The sequence below is a fragment of the Falco naumanni genome, chromosome 5 (genome assembly GCF_017639655.2).
Source record: "Falco naumanni isolate bFalNau1 chromosome 5, bFalNau1.pat, whole genome shotgun sequence".
In the NCBI taxonomy this organism is placed as follows: Eukaryota; Metazoa; Chordata; class Aves; order Falconiformes; family Falconidae; genus Falco; species Falco naumanni.
This window is the reverse complement of record NC_054058.1, coordinates 23,130,577-23,152,054: the sequence shown is the minus strand read 5'-3', so window position 1 is coordinate 23,152,054 and position 21,478 is coordinate 23,130,577. Positions and strand designations below refer to the sequence as shown.

Here is a 21,478-nt window from a genome sequence, read left to right as displayed (position 1 = left end):
TACGTGAAAAAGCCTTTTACAAAAACATGTAGCTTTATTTCTTTTTTCACATTGTGATTATGTTACAATGCAGGGAATCAACTTGTATTTTGGGGTTTGAGAACACTTTACTATTACTTTGGGTGCGATCTAAATAACATTAAAGCAACTGGAAGTCTATTCGTTCTTTCCTATGCCCCCCCAGCCCTACGGGAGGCTTGCTGCGGGGGGCGCTGGCCCAGCTCACTCACACCGGCGATCATGCGAACCGGACGAGGGCCGCGGAAATCAGCCGCCGCCCGTTCTCTTCCTCAAAACCTGCGAGGAAAACGCGAAGGGGTTAACACGAACCCTGCGGCCGCCGCCTTTTGTGTGTGTGCCCTGGAGCGCGGGAAACCCGCTCAGGCCAGGCCAGGCCAGGCCCGCCCCGGGAGAGGGGCTGCCCGCGTCGAGGCCCAGCGGCGGGAGGCACCGGACCGCCGCCTCACGGCCGCTGCCCAGACGGACAGGGCCGGCCCCGCCCCCTCCCGCCCCGCCGGCCAGTCACGCGGCGGTAGAGGCGTCCTGCCGGGCCCCGCCCCTCGGCGCGGGCCGTGACGCGCGGCACAAACCGCCGTGACGTGCGGCCCCCGCCACCGTCCCCTCCTCCCCGCCCCTCCATCATGGCGGCGGCGGCGGCGGCAAATTAGGGCAGAGCTCGCACCGCCGTGCGCGCGCGCGCGCCCACCACCCCCGGCGGACCGACCCGGAGCAGCGCCGCTCCTCGCCCGGCCCGCCCGCCCCCTCCGCTCCCTCCTCCTCCCCGCCCCCTCCGCGCCCCGCGGCGCTCGCAGGTGAGGAAAGGGGTGGGAGCGGGCGGGCGATCGAGTTATTTATTTATTTGTTTGTTTACCCCCACCCCCCCCGCCGGCGCCGGCCGGGAGCGGGGGGGGGGCGGGCGGGCAGGAGGACAGCGCGGCAGCTGGGCAGCTCGGCGCCTCCTCCTCCTCCCCACCCCCCCCCGCCGCGCTGACCGGGAGGGGAGGGGAGCTGGGGCCGCCGGCGGCTCCCCGCGGGGTCGGTAGCCGGAGAACTTCCCCGCGGGGGCGGGGCGCGGCCGGGCCACGCCCCTCGGCGGCCGTTGCCCCCTCCCGCCCCCGCTGTGCCTGCGGCTGAAGGACGCGTCCCCCGGTCCCGGCGCGTCCCCGGCCGGCGGGCTGTGGGGCGGGCGCCGCCCTAGAGCGGGCCCCGCCGTGTGGGAGAAGGGGCTGCGCCCCCGGCGGGACCTGAAGGGCGGCTAGGAGAGCCGGCGGCTCCCCCGCCGCAGGGGCCGCGGCCTGCCCGCCCGCACCTGCCCCGGTGCGCGTAGGCTGTGGCTCCCGCGCGGACCCCGCCGGCTGACTCATCCCGGCTTTTTGCTCCCTGCTGTTCCTGCCCGGATATAAATATCTCATTCATCGTCGTAGTAACTGAGTATAAGCTACGCTCTTGCAGGCTGCTCGTCTGCCCCGGCTCTGCGTTTGTCTGGCGCTGTGGAAACTTTGAGCGAGTGCCGGCTTCTGCCTCACCTGCCCGGCCTCCCTCGCCTTCGCTTTCCAAACCACGTAGCGCCTGGCAAATAAAAAACTGAAGTGAAATTACAGCTTGGTAATGAAAGCTGGGTTTGTCATGATTTAGTGTTGTAAGATGGTTTAAAGCTGAAAGGGACTGAGAACCTTTATGGTAGGTAACTGGTATGGGTTTTATTTTTCTTCCTAGAAGAAGAATCGAACCGTTTGCCTAGAATTCTCACTCACATTTCTCTCTATGGTCAACTAAAACCTGTGCCCAGATAAACAACTGCCATACTTTCCAGTATTTATATCTATTAAGTGCCACCAGAGGATCAGTAATGGATGCAATATTGATTAATTTCCAGTAAAAATTGACATGTCTGAACTCGGTAGTTCTTAGTTTATTAAAAACAATCTCTTCGTCATACTGTCGTATATTGTTGGGAAAGTACCCTGAAGGATTTATCTTCCAACTTGATCTCAATTGAGTGCTTTGGAAAGTCCTACCTGTTACATGAAGTGTTTTCAGAGACAAACTGCTGCAAGGTTAAACTAGTCTGCACATGCAGGTCTCATCCAAAATCCCTACACAAGCCACCTGGTAAGGTGCAGAGCGCTTGGATATTTTCCATCTTGTTGATATGGGGTGTGGTTTTATAGACCTGCAACTCCTTGACGTATGGTATGTTTGGATAAAAAGCACTGTATATATGTAAGGCTGTCGATTTGAGTGAGCTGAGAGTGGTTACCTGTTGCCCAGGCTGGTGTCAGAAGGATGACCCAAACCTGTGAATGTATCAGTGGAACGCCGCCCAAGAACAGCTTTGACTCTGGTGCTATGGTTTTGTTGCCTTGCTACATCTCTTTGTCCCTGCTTGGGTGAACACTTGCTAACTGAGACTACCCGTGCTTTGATACGGTTCTCCAGCAGCAGGAAGTATTCTGCTACAGCGGCTGTCTAGGATGTTTAAGTTTGTAGTGGGTAAGTGAGGCTTGGTAACCCCAGGCTGTAGGTGGGAACTGCATCCAGCCCTATATTGACTCCATTTTCAAGTGGAATTTAACTGCGGTCACGGTGGTGGTATTATTTGTAAAAAGAAGGCAAACTGTGACTGCGCTGTTGTTTCTGAACCTGTGTTTTTAGTGTGTTAGAAAACGGTAGTGATATTGATCACCTACTGTTTTGTTATAAACATACAGCAAAATACTTTGTAAGGCTGCAGCTTTAAATGCAAAAAGCAAGTCTCAGACCTGCAACACTCGAATAGATGTGCAGTAGATTTTAGTGTCAGCTGGTGAACTGTTCTTATGGGCAGCATCATAATGCTGTTGCATTTTGGCTTTTGACCAACACACAATAAAAGCAGCTTGATGCATGGTAGGATTTTGCAAGTAAGGACTAAAACAGCAGATCCTCATTGCTGGGGGATTGTATTCACAGTATTCGTTGGTAGACTTGCATTGCCCATTGTCTAATGTATTACTCTTCTGTGGATTAGGATGTGACAGATTGCATGAGGAAATGTCAGTCTGACTGGAACTCCTGTTCTCAGGTCAGTTGAGCAGCTCAGCCCACATGAAACAAGTGACAGCAGGGTCGGAGGAGTAACAAGCTGAGTAAAGCTTCAACAAGGCATAGCCTTTTATTCCTCCAAGGGTGCAGGAATTGAGAAAGGTGAAAATTTTTGTAGGGAGTAATTGGTAATAATTCTGATCTCTTTAGCTTTTGAAGAGGCAATATTCTTGCAGTAAACCTGTTATACTAGAAGTAGTAACTCTCTGGCCCTTGCTTTGAGGCTTATATAGTCTGTAAAAAAGCCTTATTTCCTCTGCTCCGTTACATCTCCCATACAAGCCTTTGTCTTATTCTCTTAAACAGTTTCTGGACTCTGCCATTTTGCTCCTGTTAGCGGAACATTCTTCTTCCTCTAATCTGGTCTCTCAAGCTGCATGTCCTTTTTTAATCCCACTCATTCCTGAAAAATGGCCTTTTCTGAGGTATTTACAGTATCTGAGTCAATGTTTCTCTTTCTCTTTTTGTAAACAAAACCAGTCATTCACACTTCAAAATGAGTAATTAAGTGGCTGTGCTGTGGGCTTCTCTCAAAGGAAGACCAGTGATTCTGAAGCACATTTCTAGTCTGACATTCTTTTGTATGAAGCTGAAGATACTTCTTCCATTCAAGTTCTTACATCTCCCTTCTCATTTCAGTATAAAACAGCCTCTTAGACTGTATCAACCAAAGTGATTCCTTTTTTTTTTTTTTTGTCCAAAGCATTTTTTCTTCATTCTTTTCCCAGGGAAATATTAACCACTATTTAAATAAGCTGTGGTCTGATTCTCTTCTGTCCTGTCCCCCCTCCCCCCTTTTTTTTGTCCTCTCCTTCCTCCAGAGGTGCTGAGCTAAGGATGCTGAAATTTTCGTGAATTAGGCCTCACTGTTGCACATGGATAACTGTGCTCGTATGGAGTCTCATGCTTGTTTAGATAAGCTGTTTTTTTCTTTAATTTTCTGTGTTGATTTGGAATTACATTTTGAAGAATAATCTTTGTTATATATTCAAATCTGAATGTTGTTTCTTCTTTGATCCACACTGTGGTGTCTGGATGCCTCTGGACCATCAGTCAGACTGATTCTTTCTGGACAGATGAGTTCAGGTTGTCTGGAAGGGCTCCCATTCATTGTGTAGGCATTGCGAGAAGCGTGTTGATTTCAGGACTCTGGATCTCTACTGAACAAACCAGAACTGAAACATGCTGGGGAGCTTTTGCTTTTTGGTGAATAGCATCTTTCACACCTGGTGATGTGAACATGTGATGTGGTGATGGGATATGGGGATCTAGTCTGAAAGGCAGAGCTATTGTTAAAGGAAGTCTTCTGAGTTATTTTTTTTCCAAATCTCCCTGCTTTATGAAAGTCTCGGTTTATAGAAGCAGCTGCAAGGTAACAGTGTATTGTGCAAAAGCTGTGCTTATCTGCTATAATTTCTTACATTTCTGAAGCATGATACATTGCCTGTAGAGCACTCTGGGATGGAAGAGACAACATAAATGTAGGATTACTACTCCAAGGGAAAAAGGATGAATGTTGACTCTAAAGTTTCAACATTGGTTCCTTCCTATATAAATCACTACTTTGGTTCAAGCCATAGCAAAGACTCAACCAAATCTTTCTGGTAAAGGATTTCAGGCATTTTGAAATACATAGCAAAGGACACGGCTTCCAGAGTATAGTCTTCAGGAAAGAGTCCTCTTCTGTTTTCAATACTGAATGAGTTTCACAAACTAGAGCTGCTAAAGACTAAAGAAGGAACATTTAGCCAATTTTACACCAACTCTTTCCCTTTTGCAGCTTTTAGTTTGCTGGATAAATTTTTCTTTGCCAAGCTACCTACTCACACAGTAACCATGCCCCAGCACAGTTAACAGTTGTGTTTATCCTCAGGAGCCAATGTACAATTGCTATTAATCTTTCCTTTCCAGGGAGGAGGGGGATTAGAAGTTAGCCCAGACATCTTGCATAGCTAGACAGGTCAATGCTTTTTGTTTACTTGCTCCATTTATTATTTTTAATCTTGAGGCTTTGTTTGCAGATTGTGCTTTGATTTGGGAACCTAGTTCTCTCTTTCAGTCTCAAGGGGTTTCCAGTGTAATTAGGAACCCTCTCGAGATGTTCCGGCTTCTGTTCCCTGTATATAACATTTTTCTCATACTAACTCCTTTAAACTTGGTTTAAATTTTTCTTCTAGATGCAACTGCAGTCTCATGCTATTAAATTGTCTAGCCCCCTCAGCAGCTCTTCTTTAGCATGAACTTTTTTGCATGCCTTTCATTTAGATATCCATTGTGATGGATAAGAATGGGCTACTGTTTGTTTGGGAATGACTCCCTGAAGTGACGGAGAACCTAATTTGGAGAGTTCATTTTAAAGCTCTAAATATTATCATTTGATTCATCAGGTTGATAGCATATTGGAAGTAGTTATCCAGACTGTTCCTATTGTAAAGAGCTAAAACATGTTGATTAGTCTGATACTTCCTTTCAATCTGTTGTATGTTTTTTTCCCCACTTCCATGTTGTTTTCTGAGATATTTTTTTTTAACCTTGTCCTTTATGGCTGTTTTTTATTTCTCTCTACCTTAGTTTTTGCCTGCTGTTCTTATTTGGATGTTTGAAGAAGGTGACAAAACAATTAGAGTAAACCAGAGAAGTTTTTTGGCCAGATGTTGCTGTTAGGTGTGGATTTCTGGTTTATAAGTATTAATGCCTGGGTGAGAAATCCAGGACAAGCAACCATCTGTTCTTCCGATCCCTACAATGAATGTGGAACTTCCTCTGTTGACCATATGTTTTCCATTGCTTTTGGAGCAGTAAAATGAATTAGAGGCAATTGTGGTCATTTTTTTTGCCTTAAAATTTTTAAGCATCATAATAGTGAATCTGAGAAAGCAGAGACTCAGAAAATACTAATTGGAGGCTTAGGGGAATAGAGAGTCCTCAGAACCTGTCTTTTTACCTCAAATTGTAGTTAACTAAGTCTTCGGAATCCCTCAAAACCTCAAAAAAACATGTGAATACATTTGCATTTTTGTGTTTGGTGGAGTTGGGAGGCATGAAGTGGTAGACACGTGGTGAGGAACTGTTCAATTTGCTTTAATGTGAGAGCACATATGCCAGGCAGGAGTGAGAAATGCCACTGCTGGCAGCAGGCAGGCAGGGTGCTGGGGCGGGGGGGGGGCAGTTGGTTTTAGTGTCCACAGTTCTTATTAAAATAAGAATGCATATGATATCAGGGCAAAAACCTGGGTATTACTTCACGATTGTTACATAATTCCTTGTTATGTATGAGTTCATGACCTATTGCAGCCTTATAAAAAACCAAACAAAACACTCAATTCTTTCCTTACAGTCTTCCTCAGTTACCCAGAGAAAACCCTACGTGCCCCGTAAGAGCACTGCCGCATTGCAAGCCAACCCGATGGCGTCCTCTACTGCTGTGCCTGTAGGATTTCACTATGAAACAAAATATGTAGTTCTTAGCTACCTGGGACTTTTATCACAAGAGAAGCCACAAGAGCATCCTCCTCCTTCTACTCAAGGTAATATTTGCATATTCATCTGTACCTATTAACATATGCAGCTGTATTTGCAATTAGTTGTTCAGCTGTTTGTGCATGGATGCAGAACATTAGCCTGATGTTTAGTGTAATATATCTCTTCATCTCTTCCCATTATTTTAAAATATTGTGATGGAAACAAAGCTGTTTGTATTTAGATTACTTCTTTAATTGGTGTTTATGTAGCAAGTAAAAGTGGTTTTAGTAGCTGTCTCGAGGTTAAGAGAGGTGGATATTTATTATCTTTGTTGAGCCGTCTTGAGAACTGGAGCTCATGCTTGCTTTCTTTTGGAGGCCAGTGGAAGTAAGCAGGGGTGTGTTGGTGGTGTTTACCAATGTAAACTCCGAGTGATGATACCCAGCTAAGCAGTCTCATGTGCTAAATAGTTTTGCCCAATTATGTTAACACTTCTGTTATTGTCAGTCAGTGGTAGTGCAGAGATGTAATGCTTAACCTGACCTATGCTGCATCTATTTATTTATTTATTTTTAAGAAATCAAGGACTTCATGGAGTCAGATAAGAGTCAAATGTGTCTTCCAGAAGAGGTTTATACATACGGGAGGCTAAAGAAATAAATAGGAGACAGAATAAAAGAAGTTTGATAGATCATGTTTCACATAAACCTAGATAGTAAAAACTTCCCTTATTTTGTGGTGGCAAGCATTTAAATAATGTTGTTTGTCAAGATTGTTTGGGTGGCTTGTCACTTGTTAACAATATTTCAGTCACTACTAGTTCCTGTGATTCAGAACTTACTGTGATGAAAGGCATATTGAAAAACCCCCAAAGGCAGTCTTCAGAATCTTTTTTTGTTAAAGAAGCTTTTAAGCATGCATACTCTCTCATTTACTGAACTTACCTGTCACAATGTAAGAAATTCCTGAAAAGAAAAGAGAAGATAGCATCAAAGTTATGACAGAAATGATTTTATCAGTTTGACACTAAAGCATATAGCATATGCTGGTTATATTATGTATCGTTTAAAAAATAAATCTTAGTATATTTAAGGTATGTCTATTACTTTGACTGCATCTGTGGTCTATAAAAGGAGGGGCAAGATGGTGCTTCATAAAACTTCTTGTTGGAAAACGTGCTTATTTTGGCAATAAAGTCTCATTCTGAATATCCCATCAGGGGTAACTGGGCTATAACTGGAAATGTATTGAGTACATATAAAACTACAATGTGGAAGAGTCTGCTTTGTTCTCTAAATGCAAGATTCAGAAAGGAAACTGTTTGTCTTAAAGTTTTTCTTTTTAATAATTTGGCTGTAGTACCTTTGAAATCCTTGCAAATTGAGGGGCACCTTTCAACTGATTCTTATTACTGAAACCTCCAAGACACATTTGAATTAAAGAGCAATATTAAAACTTTATAAAGAGGAAGCTACAAATACTTAAATAAAATTTTTGTTGTCAGTTAAGAAGACTTTTATGCTCCTGAGTCAAGGTAACCATTGGTCTACTTTTCAGATATGTTAGCTTGTGTGATAGCAGGCTGTAGTTGGATTTGCTATTAAAATACTGTAAAGCATTGATACTTCCAAATCTATTCTCTCATCCTTGTTGCTCTAAGAAACTTCTAAACAGGAAATTCTCCAACATTTTCCCCACCCTCACTCCCCAGACCAGAGAGTGGACAGAACTTCTCCTCTTCTGGTCATCTTTCACTGTGATTAGATCTCAGTATTTTTACTGTTTTCTGATCAAAGCCTCTGGGTAAAATAATTTCCCCTTACTTTTAATCTGCCTTGTTGTTTCTCACTGTTTTGTAGTGCCTTGGCTGTTACTGGACTAAGTGCACACACTTCATCCTCCTGCTTCAGGATTTGTTTCATTCTTTCCTAATTTACTTTTCCTGGTGCTTGTCTGCTTTCCATGCTTCCGACAGCTTTCATTTGTCTGACAGTTACTTTTAAAAATCCTTTCTCCCACTTCTTCTCTGACTGCTTGTAATTGAACAGTTGTTTCAGCTGTATTGCCAGGGTATGTGTGGTAACAGCTGTACGTTTATTTTGAAGTACTGTATATGTTGTCTTTGAATACGAAGCAGTTTACATATACAGTCTCTATCTCCTTGTTGTCTGGCACATGGCTGGTGCTTACCTGGGGAGAGCTGTACCAAAGCACTCTGCTCTATATACTCTATTTTCTCCCCTAGGGAGAGAGCGAGAAGAAGAAGCAGCAGCCCATAATAGATATTACCTGCACTGCCTAATGTGCTGTTGGGAGGTAGCTGGGTATTACAGTAACAAGCATGGTCTGAGAAGCCTGGTTAGAACAAAAGGGATGTGAAAGCCAGTAAATGAAAATTAATAGCTGTTGTGTAGAATACCATCATGAGGAGGAAACTTCTGGGTTTTGATAATGAAGACATATGAGGGATAGTTGCAGTATGACATTACATTGTGCTCAACAGTGTGTTTTTCAAGTGCTGTCATCAGCCGTTGATACGATATCTTGACTGATCCCAAATTCCCTTCGTTGGTGATTTTTGTGGTACTTTAACACCATGGTCAGTAGTTTTTCTACTGTGGCTGAACACTCTTGATTTATGAATTGAGAGGGTTAATGATACAAAGTACCTGTCATTTAATCTTATTTTGCTTTAGTTTGATTATTGTGCTGACAGACCTTTCATGTGAAACAATTTTAACAGTGATTGTGGCTATTGCCGGTTTCTATTTTAGTTGGAGGACACTTCTGTTTTATGTGTTACAGTCATATGAGGTATGGGCTCTGGTATGTGTTACTTACCCTGCACATGTTTTTCTTAGATCCAAATAAGTCCTTACTCTTTGTCTGATACCTGTGTGGTATTACAATGTAAGAGGTGTATCCAGAAAAGCTAGTTTTAGATTGCCCTTGTGAAGTTAACTTTTTGTCACCTTCAGTGTTGGAGAGTGAGGGCCAGACTCCTCTAGAGGGTGGTTCAGAGCAGGGTCCTAATGACAGCCACTTTGTGTCACCTGCTGGTGGATCTTTCTCTCATTGCATGTGTACAGAACATGTGGAAATATGCTGGCAGACCTTTCTCTCACTGCATGTGTACAGAACATGGGGAAATAAGGCACCCTAGGTGTAGTTAGTGTTTCTGTACCTCCCTTCAGTCTCTTTCTACAGCAGTCTCCCAGATTTCAGTGAAGTTTCACACTCCAACTACAGAATGTATCTCATGGGTCAAAAAACAACCAAAAAAGTGATCTTTCCCAACAGGAGTGGTAGTATTTTATCTCTGGTAGAACTGGTAGGAGAAATTGAATGTTTTTGTCCATTCCCTTCCCTTTCCTCCTATGGTCATATTCCACAAACCTCTGCTTTCCTGCATTTCATACTAGGGTTCTTTTTCTAATATATGTCTTTTTGTTCCAAAAACTCAGGTAAGAGGAAATCTTTAAGGCACTTGTTAGATTTCAAGTTAAAACTTTTTGGTTTTTTTTGCAGGCTTAATATGCTTTATGAGAATGATGGGTTTTGGAGGGATTTTATTAAGTGAAAGCTCAGGCAAATTGCATAGAAAATTACCTTGCTGTATTTCCCTTTGGATTTCTTGGTTGGTATTGATTTTGTTGCAAGAAAGATGGCTTCAATTACAAGAGCTAAAACCACTTCTAGCTTCAAGCAAAGAAGGCTGACCTAAGTCAACGTCTGATTACTACTTTGAAATGTCTATTTAGATGCCTTCTTTTCAGTGCAGGTACTGAAGAGACAATCATTTGCAGTATTGCAGGTTCTTGAAGAACTTCAAAACAGTTTTATTGGACAAACCAATCTTTTAACATTACAGCTCTATAGCATTCTGTAGTGGATTTCAGTGCCTCCAGGGGCAAATCCAGCAAACTGAACTGGACAATAGTTTGAGACATTATTCCTATTACAGTTTTGGCAGAATAGTGATTCTACATAGCACTCACTCCAGTGTATATGAACCAAAGTCTGTTAGCAGTAATTTTTTTTCATTATTTTGTGGTAGGTTTTCAGGTAGGTGAATAATACAAATTGCTTAGAAAAATCTTTTTTACTTTGTGGTAGGTTTTCAGGTAGGTGAATATTACAAATTGCTCAGAAAAATCTGATAAAACACAAGTAAGATCATCTGTGTAAGTTCATATGGCTTGAGGCAACAGATGAGTTCAGTTACCTAAAATGTGTAGAAGCTCTCTTATCTGTTCATTAGACTGTGGAGAGATGCTTTAGTATTTTTTCAGAAGTCTTGTAGTATCTGTAACTACTGGTCATACACAGAAAATAAATACGAAATACTGGAAAACTTTACATTCTCCCCACAGAAGTTCGCTATTATAGAAACTTCCAGTCTGCAGCAGTTGTTAGTACTACTTTTTAAGTAAGTCAGAGTACTTTGGTTTGTGATTCAACATATTTGTATTACAAATGCTTCTTTGTATTTCATCAAGGAGTAAATTTCAGTATATTTCTACTTTTTAATCTTCTTCCCCATGGTTTGACCCCATCCCATGAGCCTGTGGCTGTAATGAAGGTTGTGAATTTCTGTGTTTTCCTTGACAGAATGAGAAATCTTAAATAATCCCTTAGCTCACATAGTATCTGGAAGATTTATAATCAATGCCACTACTGCAAGGTGGCATAGATTACTCAAGAGGTGAACAAGGTTTTGACAGTTTTACAGTTTCCCTGAGGTGCATGCTATCCACGGTATGTAATCCAATTACTGCGCACAGTGTTCTTTTGACCATTTATTATCGGTTTTGGAGTTACTATATAAAGTGCTGTATATAGTCGGTGATCAAGGCATTTCAGTGGTTTCCCACACACATTTCTTACAGCTGAGCAGTGTTGAATTGGGTTACTGGGAGAAATGTTTTACGTTTGTTCACTTGTTTTGGTTAGAAGTAAACTCTTACGTCTCAGGAAATACATGTACAGATAGGCAGAGGTGGTCAGGTTTCATGCATTCTGGGTGAGCTCAAGGATCCTTAAGGGCCATCCCAAATGTAACAGTAGTACCTTGTTTTCATGGTTTTGACAGTCATGGTTTGGATAGCTGCCACTGCAGGATTTTGTCATCAGGTGACATTTGGACTGGTTGTTGCAGGATATTTTGGTTTTCTTCATACTCTATCCCTGGATCTTCACTTACGCTTCATAGTACCTACTGTTGGTCTGTAGGAAATGAAGGAGTTTTTGAGGCTGTTTTAGCTTAGGTGAATAACTCGTTCCTGAGAAACTTTCCTCTTAGGGCGGAATGTACTTCCTTTGGCTGAAAAGTCACAGGCTGAAAAGGTACTTGCTGTAGGTCAGACCAATCCAGTTTGTGCTAATGAGGGAGCTATTTCCTGAACTGAGACAAGGATAGGGAGTTTTTGGGATGTGACTTGGAGAAGTAGGAGGTGGTGCCTCCAGGAATGTTAATTCCCACTTAATTAAGCCTCCTTTCTGCCCCGCCCCCCCCCCCCAAAAAAAAAAAATTAAAAAATTGGCTGCTGGTTGGCAAAGTTTTGTCTCTTTTTGGTTATCAATATTTGGGACTATTTTAGTTTCTTTTAAGCTGAGCCTTCTTATGGTTTATAAAGAGCTACTTTTAAAAATTCCTTAAATCAAGGGCTGCATCTGTGTATGGCAGTGTGTGTTCTGGAGTTTGCTGGGGTAATGGATATACTTTTCATTAAAGGAAATGAATACATTTGTAAAGAGATTTTATATATATTTGTCACTATTCAGTGTTTACAGAAATTTTAGGTGTTACTGTTTTAAAAAGTCTGAGGTGTTAAAGAAATACTAGAATCATGTTGAAAGTACATTTTTAAGTCAATGTTGGCTATACAGAAGTTAATATAGAGACCTAGGAGAACTTGAAAACAGATATTGACAAATAAAGATTGTAAGCATGAAAGAAAAATAAATCAGGAGCAATCTGTAACATCAGTGGCTTTCTTTTTCATTCACCCTGCATTCACTTGAACTAAAAAAATGTAACACCTTTTCAGTTGGTGCTAGTAGTTGTTGTCTCTTGTTAGCCTTAGTTTGACACAATGTAGAATCAGATGTGCAGGCTCTCTAGCTCTGGTGAATGACTTCCCATCCCTCCTCCTCCTGGGATCAAACCTGGGGAACGGGTTAGTCTTGTATTGCTGCTAAACTTCTGAAATAGCTTTATTGGTGGAGTTTTACTGAAGTATTACCTTTACCTAGTAGTCATAGCATTATCTGATTGTCAGTGGTGTGGTGCTTGATGGACTTTCAGAATACATTTTCTTTTAAATACCTGAAAAATAAAATCTTAACAAGAACATGCTTGTGCAAAAGGGAACATTTATTACATAAATAGAAAGTAGAATGCACTAACTTCTTCCTGTAGGACTGTGTAATTGAGGTTTCTTGTGTCTTTGGGTTAGGAAGAGGCCTTTCAGAGTCAGTTTAGCAAAAGCCTGTATTAGGCAAACACATTTTTTCAGCATAGGAGAGCATTCAGTGTTTATGGGCCTTACAAGTACCGTTTCTGGTGTGACCATTTGCATTATTAAACAATGAAAATGTTCTCATCTACTAGAAGCTATTTTACTGTTTTATTCTACCTATTTGCAAATTGACCTGGAAGCTGTCTAAAAGAGAAAAAGATAATGCTTGCTTAGGACCTTTGGAATATGCTGTTCTCCAGCACTGTGTGTGATTTTGTTGGTAGTGGTCAACATACAATTGTAGATGCAAAAAATTGAAGTCCATTGGTAATTGGGGGAATGAACAGTGCCAAGTCACTGGTCTGGGAGGGTTAGGTTTTTGATGTTTTGGCAGGGCTGAATAGTCAGGTGCTATTGGAATCAGCAGCTGCTGCAAAGTTGTGGGTGTTACGAGATGGAAACCATTGACTGCAGCACTGATTATCTAAACAGCTCTTTTGTACGCTGGCAGCAGTGGAATTTCTCTTCCTTCCGTTTTCCGGGTGACTTGTTATCAAGTATGACAGCTTGTCATGTGTGATCATCATCACATTAGTCCCGTGAGAATGGATGCTATTCTAAATAACCTCATCCCTTCCATATAGAGGGTGAAGCACAGGTTAAAATAAAGAGTTGGTACTTGCATATACTTGTTGTACTTGACTGTGAAGCAGTGGTTCAGTAGTTCAAAGAGGCAACTTAAAGGGACTGACAAGGCATTAGTGAATGTTCATTAACCAAAAGGAGGAACAGTTTGCTCCTCTGAAATTTGTTTAGCGTGGCAAAAAGAGACTGTTTGAGAAGGGATTGAAGAAGCTAAATAAAGTTATTTTGAACATAGTGATTGATGTTCTAGTAACTGTGTGGTTAAGTAAAATGGAATTAAAGTGATGATCTGTTGTTCCTTTAAACTGTTCACATAAATAAATGTAAACATTTTACACTTGTGCGTTGCTTTAGAAAGATTTTGTCTCACAGTTATCTATTGAGCACTGAATTTTTAAGCATTAGCACACATGCAGTGGGTTGATTCTGGGGATTTTTAACTTACTTTTCAATTGTAGGAGACTGCACACTTACTGTCTATAGTGTTTTTTTAAATACAGAAAATGCAGTGTACTTTTCCTACACATCTGTGTGTGTTAGCTGGTATTGTTACTTTTATGTTTTTCACACACTCTGATAGGAAAACTAGTGTTACTATGTGTCCATTATGATGAAAGGGGAAGGTAATAAAACACATAAAGTGAGTTCAAGCAGATACAAATCGAAATGAACTGAATAAAATAGGCAGTCATTCATAAGACCACCAAATTATGATTTACTGTCTTTAAAACAGCAATGAAGAAAGACATGCCAGAAAGCTGCACTGGGTGTTGCAGGACTTATCTGAAGATTTGGATGTGAAATACAAGTGATGAGGAAGAAATGAAGTCAGATGATAGCAACATTATAGATACAATTCCTTCCACTTTTTCTTTTCTTTAATTGAGTAAAGGATGTCTGTAGGGTGGAATGATGCCTAGATGCCCAGGCAGAGCTGTAGGCAGTTGGTGTAGGTACAGTAAGGGTGAGATAGGTTGGAGAGTCGTCAGTATTTGGGTGCATGAGAAGGGAACAGTGGACATGGGCACCATAAACAGAAGGATGGCCAGGAGGTGGTGTTTAAATCTTGGGCCCATGAGAACATGAAGTCCCAAAAAAGAATTCTAAAGAATATTCAGAAGTAAGACAGCTAAGAAGATGTGTTTTAGGTAACCTAGTCGATGATACTGTTGAAAGTAGCGAGGTGCAGGCTAATGAGGACTGGTAATTGACCTAAAACTTAGGGAAGGAAATGTCTGGAAGGGAGTTTGGGGGGCAGTTTTGTTTATTTATTTATTTATTCCAGGAGTGAGTTGATAGAAAATTCAGTTTTATATTCATGTGCATATAACAGAGATCCATTTCATCTCTAAGCAGGACATTTTAAGGAGTTGAAAGGAAGAAAAAAATTTCAGTGGTAGGCTGTTGATTCAGTGATGTTTGGTGAAAATAGAACAACAGTTAATGGAACAGATTTTGTAGTGTGCTTTAAGAATGGGATTTGAAGACATGCTTGAAAGCTGATGGAAGAAATAAGAGATGAGCAAACCCAAAGAAAAAAATCAGCTAAACAGCAGGAGTTTTGAGCTGAACTCTGTCCCAGACATCTAATCTTTCCATTAGTACCCATCCCATAGAACACTTCCTTGAGTAGTTATCTTGCCATAAGGCCTTATAATGGAAAACTTGACACTCAGCAAATTCCTTAAAGATTCAAATGCTTTAAATACCTTGGCTTGGTTGGAAACAGTTTTGTGTCTGTTTTGCTACAGCCTAATAATTAAGATGAATGAGAGTCAATGTAATCCTGAATGATACAGCTGAAACAATTTACTACCAAATACTTAGGGTCAGCACACAGAATAGGTACTTGTGATCCCAAACCAGGACATGTGTACTTCTGGGGATAGGCAGCCATTTCAGATTCCTAAATGACTTGATTAGGAGGTGAGAATTGACAACTGTCTGACAATTGTGGGATCCTTTGCCTCTATTGTTACTTGTGAACTCAGTCTTAAATTATTTAATTCTGGCCTTTAGACTCCTCATGAACAGCGAAATGATGCACAGCTAGTAGATTTTGGGACCCTTTATTGATATTGCATAGTTGTTCTGAGTATTCTTGTAGATTTTGCAGGCATCAATACGAATTTTATATTTTGCTACTAAAAATCAAGATTATGCCTATGCCTGCTTTGTTTTGGTGTAGTTTGATAATGAGTGTATTAGTTTTGATGACCGCTTGTTTATATGCCTTGGTTTGATTTTGGTCATAAATCTAAGCCACATTTGTTATGTATTTTATTTTTAAAGCATGTTTATATTTAAATCACCTGTTCTACCTTGAATAGGCCTGTAGTTTTATGTGTTTCTGGGCTCATATAATAAAACTTTTGTAGTAAGTACCCTTCAGGGATAATACTTTTTATGTTGCTGTCTGAAATAGAACTTTCATCTTGAATTCCTCTACAGTTAATATTTCAATATTTTGTTCCATTATCTTATATCCTTATTTGAAATATTACAGTTGAATAATTTCTCTGGTTTCTTTTAGGGACTCAACAACAGCTTATGGCACAACATGCTTTGGAGAAAGAGGCTTTGGAGAAGATTAAAATAGAAATCGAGGAGGAGCTCAAACGTCTTGATGAAGAAATCTTGGAAGGTGCTCTTCTAATTTTCCCATTTCAATTGATAATCTGTGTGTGCTGTAATGGTGGTTAATTTGTAACAAGTACTCTAGTTAGAGATTTTTGGACACATTGAATCTCTTTACATCCCCCTCAAGCTATCTACACATTGTCACATGAAGTTGAATAGTTAAACTTTACCGTTTGGAGTTGGAGAGTCTTGCCAAAGCAAACAATTGAATGACATTTAATGGGCTATTATAAGTAATGAAATGTAAGCAGCCCTTAGCTGTTCCAGTTGATGAGAGAAGTGAAATCATTCCTTAGCACCTAACATTCAGAGGAGTGTGGATTTAAACCGTTGTATTTCTCATTCCACCAGGTTTATTTTTTGTGACATGCTTTGACCTGTAGATGTAGCTTTTATATGACTCCCAGCAAGGATGATTTGGAAACAATCTTTGCTTTGCATGTGTGTTGAAAATTGGAAACCTGAAGTAGAAAGGCTCTAGATCTGTTTACATTCATCCATATAGACCTTTCTTAGAATTTTTAAACTGAGAAGGAAAAAGTTATATGAACAACATATTATTTTAGAAAATGATACTTCAGTACTGCTGCAGATATGTCCATGCGTGGGCAAATTTTACCATGGAAAAGGCTGTCTTGCTGCTTCATCAGGGTTGATATCAGCTTAAAGTTGAGAATAGTTACACATTCAGCTATCTTATTGGTTAGGATGCAGTTGTGAAATAAGAGTTGGAGGGGTAATGTAGCTCAAAGTCATCTATGGCTTGTATCACTTCCAGAATATATTTGGACTGTACTTGTTTTACTAGAATTTGTTCATAGCATGCTTTGACTATAGAGCTGTGATTTCTTCATCCCTCATGTAAGCTGTGTTAACTGGTGGGATAAGAAATCTGAGACTGTTGATGTTATATACTGTTTTATTTTGTATGCTTTCTTCTGTCAGCATTTACCACTACAGGATTTGACTGTCACACTTCCCCAGTGTTCAGTCCCGCCAATCCAGAGAGCTCAATAGAAGACTGCCTGGCTCATTTGGGAGAAAAGGTGGCCCAGGAATTGAAAGAACATCTTCACAAAGCACTGCAGAGCTTGCTTAGCAAGTGAGTTTCTATTTGCTTTTTCAAAGGGAAGGTGTTTCCTTTGGCATTGTGACTGGTGCTGAAATGCTAAAGATGGGACTGTTTTGTATTGCATTTCTTTTTTTTACAGCATTCTGTTATCTGGCTGGTTTTGTTGTTTTGTGTTGTAATGTGTGAAAACTTCTTTGTGGTATTTGTTCTTTGCAGTCCTGTAAGTTCTAAAATTTTTCGAATGATAAACAATCATTGAATTTCTGAGACAAATTCAAGTAGTTTGAGTTGCTGGTGAAACTGGCAGCTGCTGGTTGCCATTGCCAATTTAATGCATGCTGGGCTGTAGTCAGATTAACTTCTTCTACCTTAGAGTTAAGAGTGAAGCTGAAGGTTTGTAGACTGGCTCAAGATGAGTGGGAGAGATTCACTGAAAGGATAGTAGTTAGATGTTTTATGACCACCATTCAGTTACACATCTGAAGCAAAGGTAGGCCCCAGGGCTAACCTTGGTGCCTTAAGAGCTGTCTTGCCAGGTTAAGCTTACTGTTTAAATACCACATTGTACTCTGCATGCTAGTATCTTGATTAATGTCTTTTGCAAATTGGTAAAATTGTTGTGGTTGCTTGGTTTTCTATTATAAATTACTAGCCTGATTTTAATAGATCCATATGAATTACTGCTGGCTCTTCTGAGTGACCTCCGAAATACATTTTTAGAGAGATGGGATTGGAAGGTGCTACTTTAGGGACATAAATGCAGTTGTGAAGGCAGCATTAGCAAATAGCTATCTGAGTCTGTGTTTTGTGGATTGGTTTTAATAATATGGCTCAAAAGAAGCTGAGAATCTCTAGTACTGCTCCTCTAAACTTTGCATAGCTGTTAATGAAGTGTTTAAACAAGGGACGGAAAGCCTAGATATCAGTGCCTAGTGTAAATTTTCTGATGCATGGAGCTTAAGCCTTCCATACAAGGATTGGAGGCATCTCATGCTCTTTATGGCAGGCTTCTGGAAGATTACAAATTTGGAAGTCATTCCATCTGAATATCAGGAAACGCATTTTTACTGTGAGGGTCACTGAGCACTGGCACAGTTCGTCCAGAAGGGTTGTGGAGTCTCCATCCCTGGTGATACTCAAAAGCCGTCTGGGCATGGTCCTGGGCAGCCTGCTGTAGGAGGCCCTGCTTGAGCAGGGAGGTTGGACAGGATGTTCTCCAGCAGTGCCTTCCAATGTCCACCGTTCTGTGATTCCTTAACTAGCCCATCTATTCCTTAACTAGCTCTCTAGTCAACAGCTAAGGGCTGAATTTTTATGACCAATATGATTTAAAACTGTTCAGAGTCAGATAGGACGGGACTTTGGGCAGCCTGATGTAGTGAAAGATAGTTCCTGCCTATGATCCTTAAAGGTCCCTTCTAACCTAAACTGTCCTATGATTTTATGACTCTGACCTGGATTTCACAGCAAAGGTGCCATGTAATATCTGACTAGACAGATCATTGTCTCTTTTTCCATGAGTCACTGAAGGGAAAAGTACACTCTGTCAACTTACTGTTTAACTTTCAGAAACTAATATATATACTGTCTGCTTCTATAGAGTCAAAAAGTAAGTTCAGTACAGTGTAAACTAACAATTATTTACCCACAGAAAAGAGTATGTGGGGCACAAGTTCCTCCTTAAGTGGCAAAAGATATGCTGGTGTGTTCCTCCAGAAATGGTAGAAGCTTATCTGCCTTTACAAGCCAGGCATTTGTCCCATGTGACCTTAAAAACTTGCACTTAGTGTCTTCTGAAGAGCTAAGCTTTTGATAAATACCTCACTACACTGAAAAAAACAGACTGGCAACAAGTTGGAAAATTATCAGTAAGCCTTGCAATCCATCCTTTGTGTCTAAAATGGTAAATTGAAATAACAGCATTTTTAGTTTGAATGTTTTAAAAGTTGTAGATAATTGGTTGACTGTCTGACTTTGAGGGGTCATAACTGGTGCACTCTAGGTTGATTCTTTTTGGAAAGTTCCTGAGATCAGGTCTTAGAAAATTAAGTGGTTCTAGCTTGTTAGTAGCCTGATGTTCTAGGCTTCTTGTGCTTTCTATGGGAAAATATTTGCATTCTAAGTATTTTTTTAGATTTATGTATATGCATCCATCCATACATACTGAGTCTGAAATGCCTGTGAAAATGTGTTGACACACGTGCCTTTTTATAAGGCAAACTAGAGCTACTGTTTAATCTCTTGATAATATCCTTCCTGCAGCTGTTGCTCTTCTCATCCCACTGATTCATTTGGATTTGCATTTTAAAGGAACTGATGTACCAAAGAAGTTAAGAGAATGCACTTAAAATGACAAACCCAAATTATGTTTTTCCCAGTGTGCTTGAACTCTGTTCTTTTACCGGTTTGCTACAGTAGTGCCATTTGATTCAATACTTATTTATTCTGCTTATATTTTTCTGTCCTCTTGTATGCCTAATAAACAAGTATGTTACGGTACTGTAGGCTGTTAGATCATGACAGGTTCTTGGATAAGAGGTCTTCTGTCCAGTACTAGTTACCACATTTCCCTTAAACTAAAGTCTGAACTTGCCTTTTGTCATGGTCTGGCTCAGGACAACTGCTTTTGAAGCAGTACATCTTCTGGTGTCACTTGGCAAAAAGTATTTGTTTTTACTGACCCTTAAGATACTATACGATCTTGGAGGAAAGAGAGGAATTTCATCATCCTAATTCAGAGAAACAGAGATGTGATAAATCTAAAATAGAGGTATCTACTGAAATATGAAGAGGGGTTTGTGATCAAAAGTGCTCTTTTTGCAAATAAAGGCTTTAACGCATAATGTTGATGTGGTCAAGCAGTCAGTGTTGGTTCACAGCCTATATTATATTTATAAAAATTTTACTCTGTATCGGCCTCTATCTCAAATATGAATTTCTTAGTGGAATTGTCTATCTTTAAAATCTTAGCAAGAGCTTAGAAATTCTGGTATCTTATCAGAGAACCTACTTATCTAATGTCCTTTAAGTTGTGGAGATCGAATTATGAAATTCACTTACCCAATTATATCAAATTACGTAACTGGGAGGAGGTGATGCCTTCCTGACCCTGTCTGGTGCTGGTGTTTTATGTTCTGAAATGCGAGACTTGTTAGCTCTTGAAAACTATTTGCTGTAATATTGCTGAAAATATTTTGTTCTCTGAAAACTGAGAATTTTATTTTATTCTTGTTCTTTTGTTTCCTTTTATAACTTTCAGTGTTGATTTAACTTCTGCAGGCCAGTGACATATCAAGAATATCGAGAGCGTACACAAGAGACAGCCGCTCATGCCAGCGGATGGAACAAGGTACCAAATAAGTGATTTTCACTTTGATATCTCTCACATCTATTTGATGTCTGTAATGTTTTTACTAGGTACAGTTATGCTTCACAAATGACAAAGAATAAGAACGCTCTTGTTTTTGTTACAAAATAACTTTCACTTGCAGAATGGTAGATGTGGACATAATATGTGGTTTGTAGATAATTAACCAGAAGTTATCTAATGGAAGTATTATGTCAATTTTCCTTTTTTACAGTAAAATGAAAAGTTAAGAGGTTTTGCTTGACATAATTAAAAAAAAAAATCATTAAACATTTTTAAATTATCAAGAGAGATTTATTTCTAACAGTTTTGGAAAGAAATCAGAGATGGATGTTTCCATTGTATTTCTCTAGTGTTTCTTTGTTTTCTCTCAGGTTCAAAATACATGTTAAAAAAAAAAAGTACTAAACATGGTGAAAATAAAAATTGATAGTATCTTCACAATATTTAAACTGTTCAGAAAACATAAGGATGGTGTGCCTACCTGGTTTCAGTAATAGTTATCTCAAATGAACTGAAGCTTGTTTTTAAAACGATATGCAAGTCTGTAAATGAACTATCTTATAATAGTTTTAATGTAGAATGAGTAGAATTACTGTTCCAAGATTAATCTTTCATTAGTGATTCAAAGTCATTTAATTAATCAATTAAGATTAAGTCATCTTAATCATTCTCTGATGGGTTCAGTGGGGATCAGAAAAAGAATAAAAGAATTAAGTAACTGCAAATTTACATCACAAGTTGAGT

General features: G+C 40.2%; 1 protein-coding gene across 4 annotated transcripts in view; it reads left to right on the top strand.

The window, feature by feature from the left end:
- The first annotated feature begins 637 nt into the window (after positions 1–637).
- BCL2L13 (BCL2 like 13) overlaps positions 638–21,478 on the top strand; it is a 44,712-nt gene continuing 23,871 nt past the window's right edge. Inside the window, exons 1-5 of one of the 4 annotated variants that reach the window (XM_040593980.1) lie at positions 638–812; positions 6,422–6,611; positions 16,186–16,296; positions 17,238–17,394; positions 20,644–20,713. In XM_040593980.1, coding sequence (XP_040449914.1) covers positions 6,491–6,611; positions 16,186–16,296; positions 17,238–17,394; positions 20,644–20,713 — 459 coding nt within the window. In that variant the 5' untranslated portion in view covers positions 638–812; positions 6,422–6,490. Of the gene's footprint in view, positions 813–1,658; positions 1,681–6,421; positions 6,612–16,185; positions 16,297–17,237; positions 17,395–20,623; positions 20,714–21,478 lie in introns of those variants that run through there. The other 3 variants (XR_005827868.1, XM_040593981.1, XR_005827867.1) reach the window with 3 other exon arrangements.